This window comes from Clupea harengus, chromosome 2, assembly GCF_900700415.2.
Source record: "Clupea harengus chromosome 2, Ch_v2.0.2, whole genome shotgun sequence".
In the NCBI taxonomy this organism is placed as follows: domain Eukaryota; kingdom Metazoa; phylum Chordata; class Actinopteri; order Clupeiformes; family Clupeidae; genus Clupea; species Clupea harengus.
The window spans coordinates 31,183,866-31,208,187 of record NC_045153.1 but is presented as its reverse complement, the minus strand read 5'-3'; the positions used below and the strand labels follow the sequence as shown (position 1 = coordinate 31,208,187).

The 24,322-nt window shown below is 42.3% G+C and overlaps 2 protein-coding genes across 2 annotated transcripts in view; one reads left to right on the top strand and one right to left on the bottom strand.

The window, feature by feature from the left end:
- The window catches only part of edar (ectodysplasin A receptor), a 30,234-nt gene extending 12,130 nt beyond the window's left edge, over positions 1-18,104 (bottom strand). The window contains exons 1-4 of the mRNA XM_012825082.3: positions 17,781-18,104; positions 6,965-7,027; positions 5,244-5,360; positions 2,253-2,434 (exon numbers count right to left, since the gene is read on the bottom strand). Coding sequence (XP_012680536.2) covers positions 2,253-2,434; positions 5,244-5,360; positions 6,965-7,015 — 350 coding nt within the window. The 5' untranslated portion in view covers positions 7,016-7,027; positions 17,781-18,104. The remainder of the gene's footprint in view (positions 1-2,252; positions 2,435-5,243; positions 5,361-6,964; positions 7,028-17,780) is intronic.
- Positions 18,105-21,399: 3,295 nt separating this feature from the next.
- The window catches only part of LOC105898081 (E3 ubiquitin-protein ligase SH3RF3), a 117,490-nt gene continuing 114,567 nt past the window's right edge, over positions 21,400-24,322 (top strand). Inside the window, exon 1 of the mRNA XM_031560840.1 lies at positions 21,400-22,433. Coding sequence (XP_031416700.1) covers positions 22,071-22,433 — 363 coding nt within the window. The 5' untranslated portion in view covers positions 21,400-22,070. The remainder of the gene's footprint in view (positions 22,434-24,322) is intronic.

Genomic DNA, 24,322 nt, shown 5'->3' with positions numbered 1-24,322 from the left:
AGTCAAAAAGTTAATGCCTTCAATGCTGATCTCGTAAAAAAAAACGGGAAGGAATAATTTATAGCATCAAATCCATCCGCCCTCAGAGGCAAACTGTAAGTAAAGCTAGGGCAATTAATCATAAGCCAGCAACTTGTTCCTACCCTGCTTCCAATATGTTAGGCCTATTAAGACTTCCTTTCAAGCCATGCTTTCTTTCCAAGTCACTGTGAGATCAGACTGATAAAACATAAAAATGTTCAAAACCCAAAGGGACACAGCCCAAAGCCACCAGTGAGAAGGCTTATTGAGGAACAGAAGCTGGAGTTGGCGAGACAGAGATAGAGAAGAGATACAGAAGTGAGACAGACACATTGCTATCAGACAACTACTGAACAAGAAATTCTCTACTGCTCCCAGGATTCAAATGATCATTATACGCACAGTATTATGCCATGAAGGATTACATTTTTCCACTACTTCATGCACTTGCAGACATGCAGACATGTGCTCACATATGCGCACGCTCACGCACGCACGCATGCACACACACACGCACGCACACACACACACACACACACACACACACATGTTTACTTATCCAGAATGGATATAATAACGCAACCTAAGCCAAATAGCCCAATCCCACACTGACCAACAGTCACTCAACTCAACTCCCAAAAGAGCTCTGTGTTAGACCACTACAGAACCTCAACTCAACTCCCAAAAGAGCTCTGTGTTAGACCACTACAGAACCTCAACTCAACTCCCAAAAGAGCTCTGTGTTAGACCACTACAGAACCTCAACTCAACTCCCAAAAGAGCTCTGTGTTAGACCACTACAGAACCTCAACTCAACTCCCAAAAGAGCTCAGTGTTTGACCACTACAGAACCTCAAGTTCCGGGCTACTGTCCTGAGCGCTCACAGGCACAGTGTTCCACCAACATGTCTGAAGCTGTCACAGTGTTCAGAATGAGGGGAGAAAGATGAAGAAACCTTGAGTTTGCTTATTTAGTTAGCTTGAGGCCAGAAATGAGTGGGTACACATGCCATGAGTGTTCTTTTGAAGTCATTTCATGTCAGGGCTTTAAAATTAAAGCAGAAATGAATCAGTCAATATCCTGTCTGAAATCAAGTGTGTTGTTGTATATTACGTCTCAGAGTAACTTAACCAGAATCTAGTCCACCAAATCGCACTGACTTGATTGATCTAAAGACAAACATTTTGTCACTCTAAAAACAAATTTTGGCTCAATCAGTGCAGAACTTTTTTTATTGGAGAGGGCCTTGAAATGATATATTAAATGCACCCCATAATGTCCTTTTTTGAAAAGCAGTATTTTTGTATATATTTACAGAGAGAGAATTGAAAACAGACCCCCATTTTAAGTGGGTACAGCTACAGAGCCCTTTCACATGCTGGGTCCATATCCACTTGCTGAGGAGAGTCAGGGTGGCTGGAGATGGTGAAGGGAGGGGGGGAGGGGGGGGGGGGGGGATCAGAGGCTCCATTCAGCCCTGCAACAGCTTATTCTCTTCATTGCTTCCATGTCCTTCTTGGACACAATAGCAGATGGGCAGATGGGTGTTCAGGATGGTGCCATAGTCACTCTGGGGGCGCCTCTGGGACTTATATGGTGAGGTGGATCCTGGTGAAGGGTGCTCAGAGCAGAGCTGTCCTGACTCTATTCTGTTTGTGCTGTTACAGACCTCAGCATACAGCATACAGCATGCTACACACTACACCCCCCCCCCCCCCCCCACACACACACACACACACACACCCCCGTCTCCCTGCACATCTCTGCACTCATTTTGTTCAAAATGGAGTTGTAGTTCTATTATGTAGTGGAGTTGTAGTTCTATTATGTAGTGGAGTTGTAGTTCTATTATGTAGTGGTGTTGTAGTTCTATTATGTAGTGGAGTTGTAGTTCTATTATGTAGAGGTGTTGTAGTTCTATTATGTAGTGAAGTTGTAGTGGTGTTGTAGTTCTATTATGTAGTGGAGTTGTAGTTCTATTATGTAGTGGAGTTGTAGTTCTATTATGTAGTGGTGTTGTAGTGGAGTTGTAGTTCTATTATGTAGTGGAGTTGTAGTTCTATTATGTAGTGGAGTTGTATTTCTATTATGTAGTTGTGTTGTAGTGGAGTTGTAGTTCTATTATGTAGTGGAGTTGTAGTTCTATTATGTAGTGGAGTTGTAGTTCTATTATTCTATTATGTAGTGGAGTTGTAGTTCTATTATGTAGTGGTGTTGTTTGGCTGCTCACCCTTGTAGGCAGGGCCCACACTCAGCATCTCTGTCTGGGGTCCCGGCGATCATCACCGTGGCTCGATACAGAGCGTCGCAGTCCTTGTGCCTCCGGCAGATCTCGTACTTGCCCTTGGAAAACTTCCCCGACGGGCACGAAACACAGTCATAGTCCTCATCTTTGATGCCATAACCGCAGTTCTAAAAGGCAAACAAACAAATATGAGTGAAACATCCTGCCGTTCTAGTTGACAAAGGGTCATAGAAACAGTATCCGTGGAAACATCCTGCTGCTCTACTTGACAAAGGGTCATCATAGGTCAAAGAAACATTATCCATGGAATGTGCATCTTTGCGCAACCTTGTAAATAATGTATCTAAATGAGCCAAAGACCTTTCAAGGAATACACTGCCTAACAATGTGGCTAAACCCTGTCTGCATATTCTATAGGAGTGGTAGCTTCACTAACTCAAAGCTCCCCGTTCACCAGATGATAACGAACAGAAAAATGCCAGTTCATGGCCACAGAGGGAACCATGGCACCCCCCACACTGGTGCCTTCATTCCTTATTGACAGCTCACACAAGTGCTGCCGCTCCGGCGATTGGATCCAGACTGCTGACTCACACAACATGATTACTCCCAAGGCATGCTGGGCTGTTAAGAAATTAGTCCCCAGAAAGAGAAACGTGATTTGACTTTTTCTCAGTTACTAAAATACAACCTTAGCAACATAACAGAGGGCTTCTATGAAGTATACTACTACTACACTACTATTCTATGAAGTGCCTTCTACTCTAATGAGATTAGAGCTAAATAACTGTATAATAATGCAATGCATTTTTATAGACTTTACAGCATTCCTAGCCAAGTCTAATGTCTTTGAAAAAGTGTTTTTGTCATTAATGAAAATCATGAGCTTTTTTATTTTTAGATACGGTTTTAGTATTTCAAAGTTCTGTTTTGTAGTTTACCCCTTGTGACAAGCAGGAGTGCAATCAATCTGATGTCCTCCTTTTCCAGGGTTTTGAAATGAAATATGATTGGCCACAGCAGTCATTTTTTGAACACAAGCTTTTGTAGGGTCTGCTGTTAGTTTCCATATGGCTCTGTTTAAGATAACTCCTCTTCATTTTGTCTGAAAGCCCTTTGACTCCAACCCCCAACATCAATTTCCTCCAACCCAGTGGATGCGGGGAGCCCCGAGATGTACCAACAAGCTCTGGGAGTTAGGACAACAAAACATATTCAGAAGGAGACAGAGCTTTTATCTTGCTTTATTAAAACAAGACTCTCCGATGCCTTGCCTCCCAAGCATTATTGAATTGGACAAAAATGCAATATGCCAGGGATTTCAGATTCATTTTGCCTTTCATTTCTCCTGCCTCTCTTTGTAGCGTTCAGATTTTCTGATACATAAGAACCTGCAAAAACTTAAAAGTGTAATTCAGTTACAGTCTTGAAGGGCGGGGGGATTATGGACCTATTGATAATCCTCAGCAAAATCTGACTGCATGTCTTTTCTAAAAACACTGGCAGATAAAACTGCAGCTGAGATGCATTACTATGAAAGCATTCTTATCGTCTCTCCACGAGAGAAAAAGCAAACATCTCCACTGGAGATAAACCCACATCGTTTACTTTTCTCTTTCCCTGCATGCATTGTGGCATGAGCATGCTGTCCTCTCCAGCAGAGGGAGGATGCGGCCCTGGTCCCGCATGGACGTGCAGCTCCAGGCATCAGAGCGACTCGACTCAGACGGGATATCAATCATCCTCTGCCATGGGCTCCACCGCTAGGTGGATGCACTCTGACTGTCAAATGAGCGCCATCTTTCATTTCAAGGGAGTCTTTGATGTTACCATTGTGTTTGATTTTTTTTTCATCCCTTCAAACCTGAAGCAGACTGCCTATGACTCGGCAAAAGGGGGCAGGGGTTGGTTGACTTTTCAGATCAAGTGTGCTGTTTGATGTGTGGTGTACATGCTCCACCAGGGAGTACTTAAGCAGGTTAGAATTAGAGCACTCTTAATGAAAAGGAGATGAGGAGATCACAGATTATTTCAATAACAGGTTGGATGAATTGCAATTGAAGTAGTGAGAGAGACTTGCACTTGCTCTAAAGGAATCTGTTTTTATGGACAATTGTCCTTCAAATATGAGTCACATATTCAGGCGCGCCCCTTTGGTTTAATTTCCTCTAATACGTGTTGTTGTTTATTCTTTTGAGATTTATGTTTTAGGATTTTATGTGTGTGTCTTCCACAGTCGGTTCTGTGACGCCTCTTCAAAATGATTTCGCTATGAGATGGAGAGCAGACTTCAGTAAAAATGTCAAGAAGGGGAAACATTGGTGCCATAAATGGTTTGTCGAGATGGGTGTGGGTTATTGGGTTAGCTGAAGCATTTAGTGAATTTTCTTTGGGCACATAGTAAGCACTGTGGTGAAGCTCACAGTACGAGGTGCTCCACGCTGGTCAGGCCATCAGACACAGTTAATGTCACTGTGGTGAAGCTCACAGTACGAGGTGCTCCACGCTGGTCAGGCCATCAGACACAGTTAATGTCAACTGCAGAGAACTCCTCTGGATTGAAGAGCTACAGAGATACACTGTGGTCATGAGAGACTCTGCACTAACACTATGGTAGTTCTCACTGCATTAGCTTGAAATGTACTATTGTAACACATTTAAACTTGAACACATTTTTGCTTCATACCATCATTTTACAATGCACCATTCAAGCAGGTAAACACAGTCTGGGTGGTCCGTGAGTGAAGTCCTGCTGTGGGAGTAGGTCAGCTCACCCATTCTCACTCTATCATTTTCAGTCCCTTCTACACATACATACCCATTCACACACACAAGCACGCTTCAAGACATTTAGCACACCTGAGTCATGCAAGACTGCAGGTCTTGAGCGAGGTGTATAAACGACCTGTTTTTTGGCATCCGTTGGCATTGTGTGACTCATGGAACAAGCAGAAGCAGTGTTGTGTTCACTCTCACCATGTACGGCTCCTGACCAGGTTGGCATGGAGGGCAGGGTTGGCAGCTCGTCTGGTTGAAAAAGTCATTCTCCCCACAGTTGGCATACTCGGCGCTGAGCATAGGTAGTGTGGAAACCTAGAGAAGGACACGGCAACATTAACACAGCAAAGCAGACATCACCTGGCACCAACTCAAAAAGAAACTTAATTTGTCTTTTCTTGTCTCTCCCCTCTTTCTCTCTCTCTCTCTCTCTCTCTCTCTCTCTTTTCCAAATTCACCTTTTAAAGGGAAGAAGACACGTCACGGAAGGACATATGAGCAGTTAAGAATGAGCAGGTCCACCAACCATCTGACAGCAACAGCATCAAATGCAAAGGTGTGATTAACGCACATGTGAGGACAACTGCAACAGCATGGCCCTGATAAACACAGCAAGGCCATACACAGCACGTGGAGGCACACAGTGGATTCAACGCTATAAAGGGATCGCTAGTGATTTACGGCGAGACTATTGGTCTGTGTGAAGTCTGTGTTCGTGAGGTTCAAGTTAGCCTAGAGCAGCAGGGTAGCCTGTGGGAGCCGGCAGATGGGAACATGGTTCTGAAGTCATGGCCCTCACAGAAGGGGAGACCTCACAGACAAGTCACAGACACGTCACACAGGGCTCCGGGAAGCCACACACCACAGCCGCAGAAAACAGGCCCAAATGCATGACATATTCAGGATGGTAAGAGATGTCCTTGCCAGGAGACAGGGGGAAAAGTGTTAAAGCCCCCGAGGGTTCTCCAGTGCAGTCTCCAGTGGGCTCAAGTTTAATTGCAGAGCATTCCTTCTTCGCAATAGTTAGCAATGTAGCCTCTTCAAAGGAGGTCACATGACTCACCTATGGCTTGGCGGCCATCTCGCGATCAAATGCAGTTACATTTTGCCTCGTGGTAATTTACGACTCTCAAGCATGGCTAACTAAATCAACAAGTGTGTGTGTTTGAAGGGAGATGGTGAATTAGCCAAATCTGCAAATAACAAACTCAATTCGCCTCAACTCATGCTTGGTTAGCTCGCTCCATAAACATAATAATTTACATCCAGATAGATAAATCACAGAATATCTGTTAGAACAAAGGGCAAATAAATTGAGTTTGCGTTTCTGTGAAAGATAAACAAATAGCAACAGAAGACACCAAAACAGTTGTGCAAAACAAATGTAGTGGATCAAAGAAAGAAAGAAAGAAAGAAAGAAAGATGTGTATCGTCGGCATCAGGGGAATGTTTTGGATCGAATGCATGTTCCGCTATCGCAGAGCACCTAACCAAATGTGGCATGACTTCAGGTTTACTGGCATAGCAGTTAAAGGACGTCAAAGGCATTTTCTTGCAATGGACTGAATAATACCGCATCCCATTTAGCTGATGACCAGCAGCTTGATATACACCTAACCTCCTGTAATCCTTGTGCTTTTGGGGAAGGAATTAGAAGGGTATAATTAAGACAGCTCAAGCTAAATTAACTCCTGGGAGTGTTGCCAAGAACGATTGTGCAAGTGAGGGGGAGTTGAGGAGACAGATTAAACAGCTCACTTATTGCAGCAGTAAAGAAGGCTTTGTTGTTTGGGGGGCTTTGGCAACCCCCTCCTAAAGTCCATTTTTCTACCCGCGCCAGTGTTCTTGCCATGCTGGGTAGACTGCTGATGCCACTGCTGGAGGGAAGGGAAGCAGAGAGGGTTACTCCCAAAACTCACCAACAACAGGGACAGCAAACAAGACTCTGTGTGTCCTCCTTTTTGGACCATCTTGTCTTGCTCCTGGAAAGAGAGAAAGAGCGAGAGAGAGAGAGAGAGAGAGAGAGAGAGAGAGAGACAGAGAGAGAGAGAGAGAGAGAGAGAGAGAAAAAGAGAGAGAGAAAGAGAGAAAGAGAGAGACAGAGAGAGAGAGAGAGAGAGAGAGAGAGAGAGAGAGAAAAAGAGAGAGAGAAAGAGAGCATGATTAAGGCTGATTGCTTAGCCTTGCTGTGACTGGCAGTTGCTCGTGTGTGTACACGTTCTGTCTCTACCTCATGCCCAAGAGTAGCAGTGGCTCACACACACACACACACACACACACACACACACACACACCACACACACACGCACACACACACACACACACACACACACACACACACACACACACACACACACACACACACAAACACACACACACACACACACACAAACACACACACAGTGTCAGAGAAATATTCTGACCCTCAGCCATGACTACACCATACAGCTTGCTCAATTTAGCATTCAGCATGTCTTCAGGTTTTTCACACTTGGAGGAGCTGTATATCATTCTTCTCAGCAGCTACAAGTGTTTTCTCAGCCAAGAGGAAAAAAAGCTCCTCTCTGTCTTTTTCCACTTTGACTGAAGCATTCAAGTGTTCAGAGCCCAATCTCACAGACTCATTTAGAAGTACGCAGTGCATATATGCAGACAATCTGCTGTAGGATTAGGCTCATCTAAAACTTGAATTTTAGCTCCCACATAATCTGGTTGATTCAGCACATTTGCATGTCCTATGGCACAAACGCAAAGTAAACCAAAATGGTTATTTATTTATTTTTTTACTTGCATATAACTTGCATATTACTGATTCCATGTTTTTTTTTTTTTACAGTTTTTCTCAATTGCTAACACACATTTTTTGAAAGCATGCCTCGTTTCCTCAAAACTCTAAACACAAATCCCAAAACCACTCACACAAAATGCAAAACCCTTTATACATCCTGCAAAAGGCAACTTTGCTTTCAAAACAGTGTTATGTCACCTCAAAAGGGTACTTTGTTTTCTAATGACAAACACAGCCCATTATATGAGTAGACATTCTAAGCATCGATTGAACACTGATGTGCTCAATGGAAAACACTACTATGAAATGGGAAAACACCAGTATGAAGGCCTTATCAGGAACATTATGTTACTATACGCTTACTCCTGTAGTAAAATATAACTGTATAATGTTTTTACGCAAATATAAAACAACACACAAATATACAGTAACAACTAAAATATTTCTTTATTTTTTCCAAAAGTGCTGTAGCCTATACATCACAGCAAACACAAATGAATGTGTAAATGATTTGCACAGAACAAACAATAGGATATAGGCCAGTACAGTCAAAAAAAAAAGAAAGAAAAATGTAAAATAAAAAAGGACAAAAAACTACTGCATCCTGTTCTAGCTCAAGACAATATTGACAATGTGCTATCAGAAATAGACCTACACAGTGTTGTGAATGTTGTTGCATTTTGTGTGAGTGGTTTAGGGATTTGTGTTTAGAGTTTTGAGAAAACGAGGCATGCTTCATGTGTGTAAGCAATCGAGAAAAACTGTAACATTGGATTGGATTGCAATACAGTAGAGTAATGTGTCAGTGCTGATAGGACGCAATCAGTTGTGGAAATGTATATGACTTGCACATAGTCATAGCATAACTGTTTGACTGTCGGAGTTTCTGACAAAAGGCACCCTGTACACCTGCTTTATTCTCAAGGTGTTCCGCCTTAGAACACAGTCCACTGTGGCTAGGCTCACTGTATTGATGTTTAGGAATTAGTCTTGGTCATCAATGGTTGCACTTTGTATTTGTTTACATAATTTTACAGATACAGTACAATGGAAAATACAAGAATACTATGCTCCTGATAAGGCATTCAAACTAGTGTTTTCCTGTCATAGTAGTGTTTCTTACCTATTCCCTCTTCTGAATGTCCAGAGAATGGATGCAACTGAGAAGCGGCTTATATTTGGTTGAACCCTCTGGCCAGCCTCCTGCATGGTCAAACCATGGTTGACCACGGGGTTGACCACAGTGGCCCGAATCTCATCAGAGATAATGGCTCTCCTTCTTGCTCTTTCTCTTCGTCCTCTTCCTCCTCCTCCTCCTCCTCCTCCTCTTACTCTCACTCCTCTGCCTTTCTGATCACCTCTCACTTCAATGTTGCCATCAATTGTTCTCCAAACCAGGAGCTAACCTGTGGCCATCATATTGCTAAAGCTTTGATTTCAAATTGCACAACAGCCTTGGAAATGGAAGTTTTGCCAATTGAATAGCAGTGTGTTCTGTCTGAACACAAGGAGGTTTTGGCATTGATGAAGTGTGCAAAGTAGAGAGGATGGTGTTTAGTGTTTTGAAGAAAGTGTGGTTAACAATTGAAATTTGTGTCTAAAGCAGATAATTGTGTGTTGTGAGTTGAAGAAAGTGCGGTTAACAATTGAAATCTGTGTCTAAAACACATAATTGTGCTTATAGTTTAGCAGAATTGGTTTAGGGAGTTGGCACATGAGTTACAGGTTGTGGTCATTGTGCCATAAGTTCCAGTTTTTGAATGTAATCAATCGAGAAAAACTGTAATGGTACAGACAAAAACAAATACCTGACCACCTGATCATTACTTCTTTCCTCATCTTATCCCTCTGACATTTGATTTATTACACCCATATTCTCTATTGCCGTATTTATGAGAATCCTGTAAATGAGAAGGAGTAAATAGATTAAATGATCTATGGCAACAGCCTGGCAGTAGTGAGTGAGTGTGTTTCAGGTCCAAGGCCTGACTCCACCCTCCCCTCTGCACGCCTTACCTACATGAGACTAGTTTTTATTGGCCCACGCCCAGAGCTGTAATAACACACCACTCATATTTCTTTCATTACAGCATAAATAATGTCGTCACCTTAATTGAAAAGAGATGGCATTTTGGGACATGCAAATCTACATCTTCATTCTCAGGTTAAGCATGATCAGAGATCAATTTTCCAAGATTTCCTGAATTTACTAGTTAACATTTTCTTTGTTTTCAGTTTTGCCTTAACATTGGACTGTATCCAAATGAATGTTTCACCATATGAGTCAGCATTGATCATCATGCACTGACAATACAGCTGAGCCAGCTAGTGTGGCTGGCTATCCTTCCTACTAATTGAAGTGTTCTCAGAAGGAACTTGTTGCTGGTAGTAACCGAGTTGTTTGACGTAAGTAAGCCCAGAGTTTTTACAAGAGCATAATTACCCACATTTCCCAGAGGGGTGCTGTGAGATGGGGAGAACCATGGGGCAGGCTGAGGCACCCCCTCCCTGTGTACCAATCCACATAAACAGTGGGGGTGGGGTGGGGTGGGGTGGGGTGGGGAGTTGAGTAGTGTTGGCATGCACCGTCACAGAACGAGCACAGGCTGTAACCAAAGCAATAAATTACGCTGGATCTCCCTGCAGTCATGGCGGGGCCCTAGATGCCTTGTTTTGCTGCTGTGTTTACATGCTTGACAGCTGACAGGTGAGACCTGCAGCTAAGACTGAATGTTGGGGCCACACAGCCACAACTTCTGATCTGAGGAGGGTGCACAAGGACTCGAGGTGCCAGAACATCTGATCTGAGGAGGGTGCACAAGGACTCGAGGTGCCAGAGCAGAAGAACTCCTTCTTTTCCATTTGCCGGTTTCAGTTGACATTTAAGTTTCTCTATAATCAGTCCGTCATTAATGGTAGGAAAATGTGGCACAAATAATGCCAGTTAAAAGTAAGCTTTCCAATACTTCGAAGGGTGCACAATCCACCACAGTGCAATCCACCACATCAGCCAGTAGACAGAGGCAATGTGGAAAACATTCTAGAATAGCAGTGGTTTATCAAGTAAGAAAATGTCTGTAGTTTAGCCAAAAACACACACGAAATAAAACACACATAAAATATCCCTGTCTGTAGGTGTGTAGCCAGGTGATACAAGGTAAAGGCAGTGGGGATATCAAAACCACACCAAATGGACTGATCATCATTTAGATGGCTCTGCCCCTGGCTCTGGCTCTGGCCCTGGCTGGGGCTCAGCATCCCCCAGGTAGAGAGTGTGTATCCAAGAGTAATGTACTGGGCTTATGAACTCCATCCATCTATAGGATTACATCTGTCAGATGAATGGCATCATGTATTTATGTGCCAGCCTGTAGCACAGTGGCGCGCCCGCCTATCTTAGAAACTCAACATTGTTGAGTTTACAACTATGCCCTTATGTTATTATGGACTAGACACACTTTCCACGATGGATGTTTGTGAGGCTGCTATATACTATAACTGATTCAACACAACTAAATAACTGGAAAACACAAACACATGTATGAAAGGAATGACATAATTACATGTGTGTGTGTGTTCATATGTGCACTTTTGAGTGTGTGGAGTTTTTCATTGGAGATTCAATGTGAGTGTGGAGCCCTGAAGGAGGTTCTCTGTGTGTGTGAGGACCGGAGAAGTCTCTGAACAAAGGTGCAACGTTGCACCATGGGTGGCAACTCCACCATGGGATAATCTGCTGTGTCAAACCCTGCTGAACCCTCTCCAGATCAAACACACAGGTGACACTTGAGTCTCCCTGGCATTAAAAAACAGTTCCACATCCATTTCTTGTGGGGCGTGCATCCTTCCTCTCCACGGCCATCATGTGCATCACACCGTGAACTATTTCGCGGGCGTGCATCAATCATAGCGAGCCAAAACTTGGGTAGTCTTGACCGCCAGCTGAAGAAAATTACAGCAGTGTTTTCAGCTTCCTTCACAGTCACAGGCTGTAACTTCAAAGCAACAGGAGGTTACACTGATCTGAGCTGAAGGTGGACTGCTTAAAGGCAGGTGAGTGCATCCACACAAGGGCTCCTAATGACGTGTGATTCATCCTCCAACACAATGGAAGTCTCTCTCTGAGGTGGGCTTAACTCACTGCCTGAGCACACACAAGGGCAGACACAGACACCTACGGATACTGCTATTGTAACATATACATTTAAAGAAATGAATATGTCACACTCATTCATTGAACTAAGCAATGTACTGTATTTGTTAAGTAACTAAGGTAGGAAAGTAAGCAAATAAATCAATGAATAAATCAATAAATAAAGTGTGTGTGTGTGTGTGCCCGAGTGAGTTTTCGTTAGTATTTTTGTTTATTTAGATGTAGTAGTTGGGAAAAATAGCACAGCCAATGTGTGGTCTTGGTGTCAATGAAAAATACTACATTCAGCCGTGGCATGTGAAATCTGCACAAAACTGAAGTACATTACGTCCTGCTGAAGTGAAATTAAATAAAACTATAGTCAGCATGTGTTTGAAATCTTCTATTCTTTTCTTCAAAAGTATTCTGCGGATCAAAGTCTTATCTTGTGCAAATGGACGCTATGCAGTATGTGAGTGTGATTTCTACTGTAACTAAGACAAACACCTACACAGTTGCTGTGAACCTGTGTAAGAAACTGAGACATACTGTAATTATTGTTTCTGAGTAAATTTCTCATGGAGTCTCTTTGACAGATAATTGCCACAGATGCAAGAAACAACAAGCTCACCGGAGTTACGGGCTTTCTCAGTGTGGCTTCAGTCTCATATTCAAAAGATACTTATTTACTCCCATTCTGAGCATAAAGTACTTTTCTGTGTTGATGTGAATGCAGATACTCTGCTAAAGCATGAGACACCTCTATTTATTGGAATACTTTTTGTTTAATGATCCAGAAAAAGTTCCATAGGGGTCCCACTGATACCTTAACCCTCTTTGAATAATGGAGGCTGGGACACCCGCATAAGCACCGCTTCGCTCTTCAAAAGAAACCATTTGCAGTTCTTGCTAACCGTAAGCAGAATAAAAAGGCCATTGTGTGAAACCACTTCATATGCAGCAGTGATTCCAAAAAACAAAACAATGAACAGATATATATCTGACTGTTTTGAGTAAAATAACATACATTATAGGGTGGAAGTTGAAACTTAATATTATAAGATTAAAACTTTCATTCAAACAAGTCTGAAACTACAGGAAAACAAAACTCAGTAAGTGTGGGATAGTTATTTTCGATCGCTATCTTTTCTCAATGTAATTGATGTGAAAATTGTTGGGGCATTATATGTGGGCTGATTTCTGTTGGGGCATTATATGTGGGCTGATTTCTGTCGGGGCATTATATGTGGGCTGATTTCCGACAGGGAAGGGTCATGTCCCCCATGTCTCCTTCAGGTTTGATCCTGTTAATCGGAGGCCGGCTCCCCACACAGAAACCTGGCTTCTGAACTGAAATGAGCTTTAATTGTGCGAATCCTTGTGGAGAGCGACCACAACCGGTCCTGCTGAAAGTGTTTGTCTACTGGAGACCCTTTGGCGCTAGGATTCGGCAAGAAAAAAGGGAGAAGGAAAGAGAGAGAGACAGAGACAAAAAAGTGAACTTTTGAAAAAAACAAGACTTCTTTTTACAGGAAGTGAAGCGACTGCCAAATGACTGTGCCCCTGAGCCTCTCTCTCATTATCAGACTAAACGAACACACACGCCCAAGCACTTTCATCAGATTCCAGCACCAGCTCTTTACACTGCAGACCCGGCTCTCTGGGGCTGGAATGCGCCACGGTATGTTTGAAGAGCAGATTTACTTCTGACACCTCCGCCTGCACGGCCCCTGTTGGGACTTGCCTCTTTTGAAAGTCGACCGCAGACTCCCAGCCTCAGGTTATTAATCTTATAACGACCACATAATCTAAGATAAATACACAGAGTATCATTATCCTTATCATTAACAAGACTGAAATATCTATTCCTTGGGGAAGGATTAAGGAAGAGATATTATTACCCCTGCCGTAATCGGGGGGTTCACTGTCCAATTGAATTAGGAAGAAGGAAATTTATGTCCACTCTCTCTTCAGCCACAGTTAGCTCGATGAATTGTATGATTCCCCCTTGACCATAGCCATGAGGATGTCTTACCTAAGTTATTAGTTGATGATAGGTAACTCCCTTGGGTTGTGAACTACTGGCCTGAACTTAACCGTCCAAATGAAAGTTTGATAAAGTTCAATGGAAAGCCGCTATAGAACATGTGGCCCGACTCCATAACACACAGAGACAAACAAGCAATTACGGTTAAATAAAAAGCCCATTAATGTCAGTATTAAGCCTGATTGAAGACCTTGTGGAAATTCCCGGTCCATGAGGCCAGTCAAAGCAATTGTCATCCTATTCAAGTCATTTATACCAAGACGGAAGGAAAGGGGCAAGAGAAAACAAACCTCTCAGATTTGTGCTGTAAGCAGTGTTTGCATCCTCCGTGCTGACAGCACTGAAGAGAGGGAGTGTTTCTGTCTGTCTCCCACTTCAGGAGGAGTCTGAGAACATCTCTTGAGTGTTGACACTGAGTGGCAGATCCAGCCTGATTGCTGTCCAGGGGCTATATCAAGCCAATCTACAGCTCCTAACCCCATTGCAAAGTTCAGTTTCAGCGCTGGCAAAGAAAGACTGATTGAGCCTCTCCATCCCCATTCTTCAACTGACTGAAAGCAGATGTTCTTTGTCATCAACAAGATTGGACGGAAATGAGTTTTAATTCCCTAAAGTTTAGCGTTCAAAATTGATATTTATTCCCTCAAATGCTAATTACTTTCTGCCTGATTTGGAAACTGCTTTTCAAAATGCACTGATCAGAGCAGAAATCAGGAGAGTAAAAAAAAAAAAAACTTGGTCTCAGTCCCAGCATTTCATTTCTAATGACAATTAAACAAACAGCATAATTAAGTGAGGTTCTTGTAATCTTGGAAGCCCTGTGTTCCTTCTGGAGTGAACGTCTGTTTTCCATTGACTGTCTCCTCTGCTCGGGATAAATCAATCTGCCTTTAACCTCAAGGACAAACCAAAGGACGGGTTACTGGGGCTCCTCATTTCACACTGGAGGTCTCTCCCACTGCATATATTCTCTAACATGGTCCTCAACAAGAGGAACCATAGAACCTCTTGGACAAGGGCAACGCAATCAAATAAAAAAAAATCAAATCCATTTTGCTCCCATCCTCGGAACTCAGGGTATCTTTAAACAGGATTGCATCTAAGTCTCATCAATTTTAAATCATTAACATTCGTTCATTTAAGGTGCAATCTGCACCTCTTTTCAGGAAAATCTGACGTTGTGGCACAGTTTTTGAAATTGGATGATGGGAAGTGCAAGTGAAATAACTGCGTTTACTTTCCTGCCAGTAGAGTGGAAACAAGTGAAAGCTAGTTCAATCACTGGCTACACTACCGACATGCCGAGCAAATAAACAGCCATTTCTACTCGTCGCTTCTCAGACTTTAACTGTCTTTAAGACGCACACCACCAAAGAACTGCCACACCAGTATTGATGTTTTTGATGGGGCTTTATCTGCAGTACTGTTCACTGAAGAACTGGGAAAGTGCCTGGTAGACTAAAGGCTGTTCCGATTTCATACCTCATATGATACAAAAAAAACACACCCATATAAAAATGTGCTTCCCATATATTTTTATATGTAAGCAAATGTAAGTCGTCACATTTCGTGTTTTAGGCATAGTGTTTTCAAATACATGTGTGTTACATCCCACACCAGATTAATTAATGACCTACTATAATACATTTTATGTATAACATATGAGGTGCTTATGAAAATCTCTCCCAGTACTATAACAAAGTGACACCATTATTCTGATAATAAACAACCTTAACATTAAATCCCTACAGTTTGATCATATTGGTCATGACGGGTCCACATTAAAATAGCATAATGAAAACATGGTCAGTTATAATCGTGTTTAAAACAAAAATGACTTGCACAGATTTCAGATTTCACAGATGTTTTCACTCAATTATGAAAGCTAATCTACAACTGAACAAAAAGTAATTTTCCTAAAAAAAAAAAAAAATGTATGTTGTAATAATATTAAAGAGTTGTCCTCTTGGAGTGGACATCTCTAAATGCTAATCATTTGTGCTGAGAAAAAAGCGTATTAACATGCACAGTCCTTCAGGTTCGAGATGCTTCGCTGTGGGTCTATGGTCTGTCTCTGCTCCTTTGGTTTACCGTGGAGCCAAATCTCTCTTCATCTTTTGATTGCTTTAATTACAGAGTCTCTGTCAGCTTTCTTCTCGGAGCGCCATAAAAACACATTTAAAGTGCACATGAAAAGAAGACACGGAGCCTCTCCCACCTTGAACTACTGCTTGTGTCAATACTGTCTTTGATTCCCTGCTTCAGACAGCGGCATTAAGCACACGCCTGTCTTTCATCGGCTCCTTGCGTCTGATCTCACACAGACTCGCGATAGCCTGTTCAGCCCTAAACTCCTGCTAGTTGTTTACTTTGTCCATTCGACTCCTGCAGCGATGCTAATGAATGTATAGAAGAGACACCGTGTCTGAGGGAAGTGACAAGGGATGATGCTGTCTGGCCTCTCATTGTTAATGCAAACATCTAGACTACTTATAGCCATAATGCATCCTGCATTTGTCATGATCTTTCAACCCTGATTCAACACAGTCACATAACAATCATTCATAGGCTTGCAGCGTAGGAGCCCCTCTCTAGGTACCTGAGAGACCACTTGTTTCAGCGTAGGAGCCCCTCTCTAGGTACCTGAGAGACCACTTGTTTCCGCCCAGTGGCATGTTACAGTATTATCTATGAAACTTGTTGATGTACAATCCTGCCAATACATTCATCCAAGTTAAGGTGATTTGACAGTAGAGTAGGCCTGAGATCATGAGAGGGTGTTTATGTTTTTTGGCTGATTTGAATATTGGCTGACCGTGCTGTCAGCTACATCCTAACTTTTAACATCCACCAAGTCTAGTGATTTTGTGTCTTCATGAGCCTGCCTAATGCATCGCTGAAAGACAAACCACTCTACCTTTTGAAGACCCCACTGACTATACTATTAACACATAGTTCTATAGGATAGCCTAAAATGATCCTGCACAGGAGCTTCGAGCTCGTTGAGGTGGAAAGAAAGGATTTATTTCCACCCTGAGCAGTAGTAGTTCAAAGCCAGGGAAGACATCAGAAGACCGGCAAGAACGTGCATGTTTTGGCTCCACTGTCTCCAAGCAGGACTTTCCCCCAGGTCCTCGCTCAATGCGACAGACAGGCGGCACCAGAAAAATAATTACGCTTTGGATTCAGACGAAAACCGCACATCACGCCTGGTCTCATCAACAGCGGAGAGTTACGGAAACGCAACCGCAATTTTAATTAGACTGCCTAAATGAGATGTGGATGCATGGCCAGAACTCCAACGGCGCCCTCCCTGAACCCCACTGTTTACGAGGAGCAGTCAGCGGGACGCTTCGCAGCCAGGGATGAACGCTATCAACACAAGCAATAAAGACGTGGTAGAATAGCTCAATGAACAGTTATGATAACTTAATTCTTGACCAGTCAATATAAAGACTGAAGGATGAATAAATACTAAAACCTCAAATTATTTCATCAGCACTACCACGTTACAACAGTTTCAAGTCCAACTCTGTCCAATCCAAGACTGTCATCGCATTTAAAAGGAAAAATTATTTAGAGCACCTACAATTCGACTCCAATTCCAGTGGTTTTGTCGTGTTTGTTAAGAGTAACCCATAAGCCGACACGTCTCTAAAATATAAAATTACGTCTAAGTAAGTGTGTCTGCCACTTAAATGATCTAGGAATTTCCCTGCCTTGAAACAATCCCATAGCATTCCAGAAAAATTCAGCGTGCCGCCTTACCTGCAGGCAGGAGTTGTACACGGTTGAGATCTCCAGAGAACTGTAGACGAGTTATGTTTGTATTCTTCACAACGACTCTTGAAATAGCACAGCAAATGAAATAAATTTAATTTGGGATAGTTACCACCATTAAAACAATATTATGTTAACTGCGTAATCCACTCCCGAAGTCTCTGAGTCCTTTTTGGTGAAGAGCATGGTTACTGAGAGTAAGGCTCCTCCTCGATAAAAAAAATCGAGGATGTTCTCCGCCCAAAACGTGGACAAAATCAACCTGACTCAGGTACACAAAAACGGGACAACTGAATTGCACACTGGCGAAGCTCGCCACCTAACGGCTAACACACGGACTGTATGTTTGGGTTGCGCTTCATTTTACTTTTATATGGCTGCTTTTCCTATAAGATAATTGACGAGATTGAGTGTCAGATATCAAGAACATTTATTGTTTGGGTGTCTGTTTTATCTACTTACTTTGGTATTTTGTTTCCCAGTAAATAGCGTACCTGCATCCTTTCATCATAGTTTATAACTACTGAAAAAAGAAACTTCAAAGCCTTTCTAATGGTACGATTTCTCCCACACAGCTCGCACGCTGCTGGACATCAAAATACATTTTGTGGACATGTTTGCTATAGTAATATTAACGTTGCCAACATGCGATTAAAGAAAAGAAAAAAACTTAAGACAAGACACATGAAAGTGAAAAACGGTATGTGGATAATTTAGTGTTTGTTTACCCGTTGATGTGCTGAAAGCATCTTGTTTTTTCCCTTTGGTTGAAATTCAAAACAGGTGTGCCATGGGCGCCTTTTGCTTGGATTGGACATTCAGTAGATCTGGACTTTCCCCGGGGTAAGGAAGTGACCAGTTGAGCCCAGGGAAACAAGTTTGTTTGTACCCCCTTCCTCCTGGTACTACTTCATGCTCATCCGCAGGAAAACGGATAAAAGACACTTTGAAAGCATTGGAACCTTCCAATTTCAACCACTGGCAACCCTACAAGACAAACCTCGGATCCATTGATCCCAATAATTATAATAAGCTGGTTTCTTCCTGTGTGTTGAAGATGAAGCGAAGCGGTGAAAAAGGTATGAAATTCCAGCACTGTTCTTTCACAGTCTCTCTCTCTCTTGCTTTGGTCTCTGTGCATCTGAAATTGACCTGTATTTTGACTCCAACACAACCGGTTTCACCATCTATAACCATCAGTTATTCAGTTAAGGGCCTCGAGATTGTTAGACCAGGTTACTTCATAAGTTATCACCAAAGAATAAACCAAACATATAAGATATTCAAAGGCAGGGAAGAGGGAAGTGTTTTCAATAGGTGTTATATTTCCAACAAAAACAGAACCTTTGCATTAGGAATTGTATTGGAGAATGGCGTATCTGGATGTGCTGTTTTAAAGTACCAGTTTTCTTCTACCATGCTCTAAACCAGCTCTTCAGCAAAGAAATGGTTGCCATGGAAATTGCAGCATCGGCTAACCTACTTCCACTGGCCGAAGGACGTGGCTATCTGCAAAGCATACACAGTCAGCACTGTCAAATACAAGCTGAACATTGTTTACTACATTCAAAACTCCAGTTCATAAAGTTGAATACAAATTCACAACAATTGAATACAGTTTTCCTTCAAGATAGGTCTTTGATATTAAAAGATGGCATATTGTGAAATATGCTGTTAAGACAACACTAGTTGGTTCATATGATGATATGATGCATGTAAGATTAGTGATAAACTGTACCGATGTGGTCAGTAATTACTAGTGCTTAGGATTTCATTGAAATAGTGAGTACTATTTTCATTTATTGAGTGTGAGTGTGTTGATTAGAAAAGGTTTCTCAGTGAAGACACGTTCTGTTTCTGCGGAGGGAATATGGAATATGTTCTGAAGCAAAACATTTTCAAACACCAGATTTAAAATGATCTAAATGTCCTTGATTAGAATAACAGACAAGGCCAAAACTATTAAACAAAGAGAAGGAGTAAAACCCAAGGAAATGTTTTGTGGGCATACTGCTGGCAAAATCCTAATTAAATCACAGTTTGAAACATTTGAGACATTCATTGAGACAAGTGTTAAGATGTGCAGCAATTCACAGCTATGTGAATAAATGAGCTGCATGAATCAAATGTAAGCCTAAAGCCAACTCATACCGGGCTGTCTGGATCCCAAAGAGGACTACTGTTCCACGTGGGTGGCAGAGGACGGATCCGGCCCTTGCCAAGGCAGGATATCTATGACTTAATAGTCTTTATATTTGCAGCATTTCCGTTAACTACTTAGTTGGCCTCTGCTCCATTGCTGTATTGCAGGAACTGTAATTTACTGTGATGACTGAGTTTGTGAACTGCACATGTTTTAACAAGCAGACGCTACTCCAACCAGTTCAAAAGAGAGTGGTTTGGCCCATGAAAACAGTCATTACTGTTTTGAATTTGAATATGGATATAGTAATTAGTGTTTACTGCACAGAACTGGGTCACTTCACTATGTATACCCGAATGTTTCATTCAATTTAATTTGGATGTTTAAAATGTCTCTTACCCATTGAATATGCTAGCTTCAGTGATAAATGAACAACATTTTATATTTGTAGGGACAAAAATGTAACTATATCAAAATATTCTACGGATTGATGACTGACTACGTCTACTTTTTCTGGTTGCAGTGCAGTAGGCCTACTGCAGATAGCTATTGATACTGCCGATTCCAAGGCTGTAATTCAATATTTTCACAGCAGAGGGCAGTAGTTACATATTCATTCATTTGACATTAAATGTACAGTCACTGGTTTTCGTTGTGAAAAGATCTACTATTAAAAACCTATATCTGAACGACAGTAGTTCACCAGTGTTCTTGTGTCTTCTGTGCAGGTTCATACTTGATGCTTTAGGTGTTTATCAGTTTCTTGATTGTTAAGGCGGCCACGAGGTATTGAGGAACACCATTTCTTTATATTGAATTCAGAGATGCATCTTCATTGTTTCTCCATAGGCATTTCCATACAAAAAAAATCTTAAGATTTCCAGGCGAGTAGGCGATTTTAACGCTTTAAGCGACACTTTTTGTCAAATTCAGCGAATTGCTCCGTACGTGCACTAGCTCTCTGTTCAGTGTGTGCGCTCAAACAACAACAACGAACAACAACAACTGCGGTGTTCGTACACAATCCTGGCGCTGTAAATGGGAAACAAACATAGTGGCTCGGACCGAATCATAAACAACTCCAGGGGCACAGAAAGGAGGGGTGTAGGCTACATTTGATTGGCTGTTGAACTCAAATATTAATATCCTTTAATCGCCGACTGTCTCTTTAAACGTGGTGTTGCCTAAGTTAGTTGTTATAATATCAGGGTGAATTGGCCTCCACATGCGGCGTGAGGCCTTGGTTTGGCACATTCATATCTGATCTTACACTGCTTCTGTAACAGCGGGTCCAGCTGTTTTTTTGTGTGTGGGTTAGATGAATAATTGAAGGTATAAACACTGACAGACCTACCATTTCTATTCAGACACTCTTTTCCAAACTTCACCAAACAAATGTATGGCATGACATATCGACACGAGCCACATCAAGTGCCTTTTAGCTGGTCTTTTGCCACTTCTTCCTAGTGGTAACGTACTATGTCGACATCCCGAAATATGTTCATCCCATTCTTATTTTTAATACGCTATTATAACCGATTCCATTTGACTAACGTTACGTGAAACGTCGATAGGCCTCGATACAACGCGCCCTAATTCAAAATTACGCCATGGGAAATCACAGGTAGCCAATGGTACTTTCAGTAGTCCACACGTCATTTTCGAACGCGCTGCGGGAACCAAGTAAAGGAAAGGGTCCATTTAATTCGCTCCGTTCAGCTATAATGTGCGTATCAAGTCGCTTTCTCCTATCTCAGCCCGGCTCTGAGCCTGTCACGAGTCATTGCTATTGCCTTCTGTTGGAAGTGTTGTATGTTAGTCCGCACTGATGTAAACTGCTGCTCCGGGCTGTACTTAACATATTTCTAGTACAAGCAGGAAAGCGTCATTACGATTCACTTCTAGTTGTAGCTTCATAGTTCATAGCCGTGTGTGCGCGAGTTCTGTGCGCTGATGTAGCCTAGTGTGTGACCTCACTTTTTGCACAGCTGTGTGAGAAACAGCAAACGACTGAGCTCCAGTCGGGGGAGTTACCTCATGTTCGCGAGCAGCCAGTATGTATTGGACGGTCTCGGCAACACTCTATGTAGATCAAGAAAAATCGTCTGAAGTCAACAACAGCATTATAGACTAAAATGGACGAGTCGTCGCTTCTGGATCTACTAGAATGCTCTGTATGTTTGGAACGACTGGACACAACCGCCAAAGTATTGCCCTGCCAGCATACCTTCTGCCGCCGTTGCCTCGAAAACATCTTGAGTTCCCGCAACGAGTTGCGCTGCCCTGAGTGCCGTATACTAGTAGATTGCGGTGTAGATGATTTACCAGCCAACATACTCTTGGTACGGCTTTTGGACGGAATTAAACAGCGTCCGAGGAATGGAGGAAGACCCTCTCTCACCGGCATATCGCTCGGATGTGCAGCCGGTATCTCTGCTTCTCCTCCCGGAACGGCCATCCGCGACTTGCCCATTGCCACACGGAGCTCTCCAGTCAAGGTTTGTCAGGATGCCATACGTTTGCCTATAGCCTATCATAAATCAGTCTTATAACGGTTCTATTGAGGTCAATTATGCACATTCACACTTGATGTTTGAATTCTCTTGGTAAAAGACCGCAAAGTAGCCCTGTCTTGTAAAATATGCTCGGCATGTCATATAGTTGGCTTTATAACATGACAACAGAACGTTACCAACCCCTACCAATCAGGCTTTCAACTAGACGATTTTACAAAACGTCTTCATCTGAGGTAAAGGCTAGGCTATTTGATAACTTTCGACTTGTAGGTTGGTCTGACTACAATGCAATAATAGCCTACATTTCCTCAATTTATAGGCTATAACTGTATGCTGCCCAGAGCACATGCAGTTTCTCAGTGACATATCAACGACTAATAACTGCTGCTTTAGTTAATATAAGATAAGCGTAAAAAAGAAAGCCCCATTGGCAGTGTGTTCTGGGATTTTTTTAATTGACCTGGCATGTCAGAACCATACAATTAGGAGAAGTTTCTTGGTCATTCAAAATAAGCTAAATGGTTTGCCACAGCCTTCCCATAAGTCTGATTTATCATATTGAAGATTAATTGAAAGATACTTAACAAGAATGACAAATAGCTGTTTTGAAAGTGATGTCATAGACATTAGCTGATACATTGTTCATCATAACTCAATAGGCTATGTAACTGCTCGTACATTGGGCAGCTGCAAAAGAGGCCATCTGATTATTTTTGGGTTGTTGTGTTTTTTCCCTAGTGTGTTTGTAAGCAAAATCCTTTTGATCCATTTCAGAACTTGCTATCCATGGGTAATTATTACCCCTTACACTATTGTTGTTGTTGTTGTTGTTGTTGTCATGAAACCTTAGGGTAAGGTTTCATGACGTGAAGTAGACATTGAAACTGCTTTAGAACATCTACATTCCACTGTTGCCATGGTCCCTGGATGCTTTCCCAGGCTGCTGTGAAGCAGGCCTGGGCTGGAGGCTGCCCAGTCATTGTTTGCTTTGCCTTTTGTGAGAGGAGGCGTCACTGGACCCCCTCGACTGGCAACACTCCCCCTACCTCAGTTCTCCCCAAGGACTCTGTGCTGGTGATGAAAGTGTGAACTAATATGCTGTTACAGCGCGGCCAGGCAGGGGAGAAACTGTGCTGACACAGCTAAGGGGGTCTGGGGGGTTGTGGGGAGTGGGTGGGGCAAGGGGGTCTTGACACCACTGGCCCACTGTTTCAGGCAGTCATGCAGACCACAAACCACACACACACACACACACACACACACACACACACACACACACACACACACACACACACACACAAAAACACACACCTGAAAATGGAGATGCTTCTGTCAATGTAAAGAATAGCCAAAATGAATAGAGTAAACAAATTAGAAACACAATTTTGTTCACACCTCTCATTTTCACCATTTTAAGGATCCTCAAGGGCTGTTTCAATGGCGTACCATTTGAAAGCATCTGCAGATGCTGCAAAAGGAAAATACTCTCTCATGTTAACATTGGGAATTTGGATGGTGAACCTGCAGATGTCATTGTAACTTATTTACTGTTGCCTCAAAAACGAAAAGAGAAAATAAACTAAGCTCTTATTTCTATGCATTAGGGTAGCTGACTGGAGCTAAACTGAGATAGTGGAAGTATGAAGCAAAATGATGTTGTTATGATGATGATCAGCCAGTGAGTAATGTCTCTATCATGGGATGGTTTGAAGTTACTGAATACTGACCCATCCTGAAGTAACAGTATGTCAGAGTTTTGTTTGCTTGTTTGAAAAGTGCAGAAACATATATCGTAATGCAGACATGGGTCTCCAAAGATGTCTGTCCAATTGTAAAACCATGTAGTATTTCTGAGGTATTTCTGAAATATT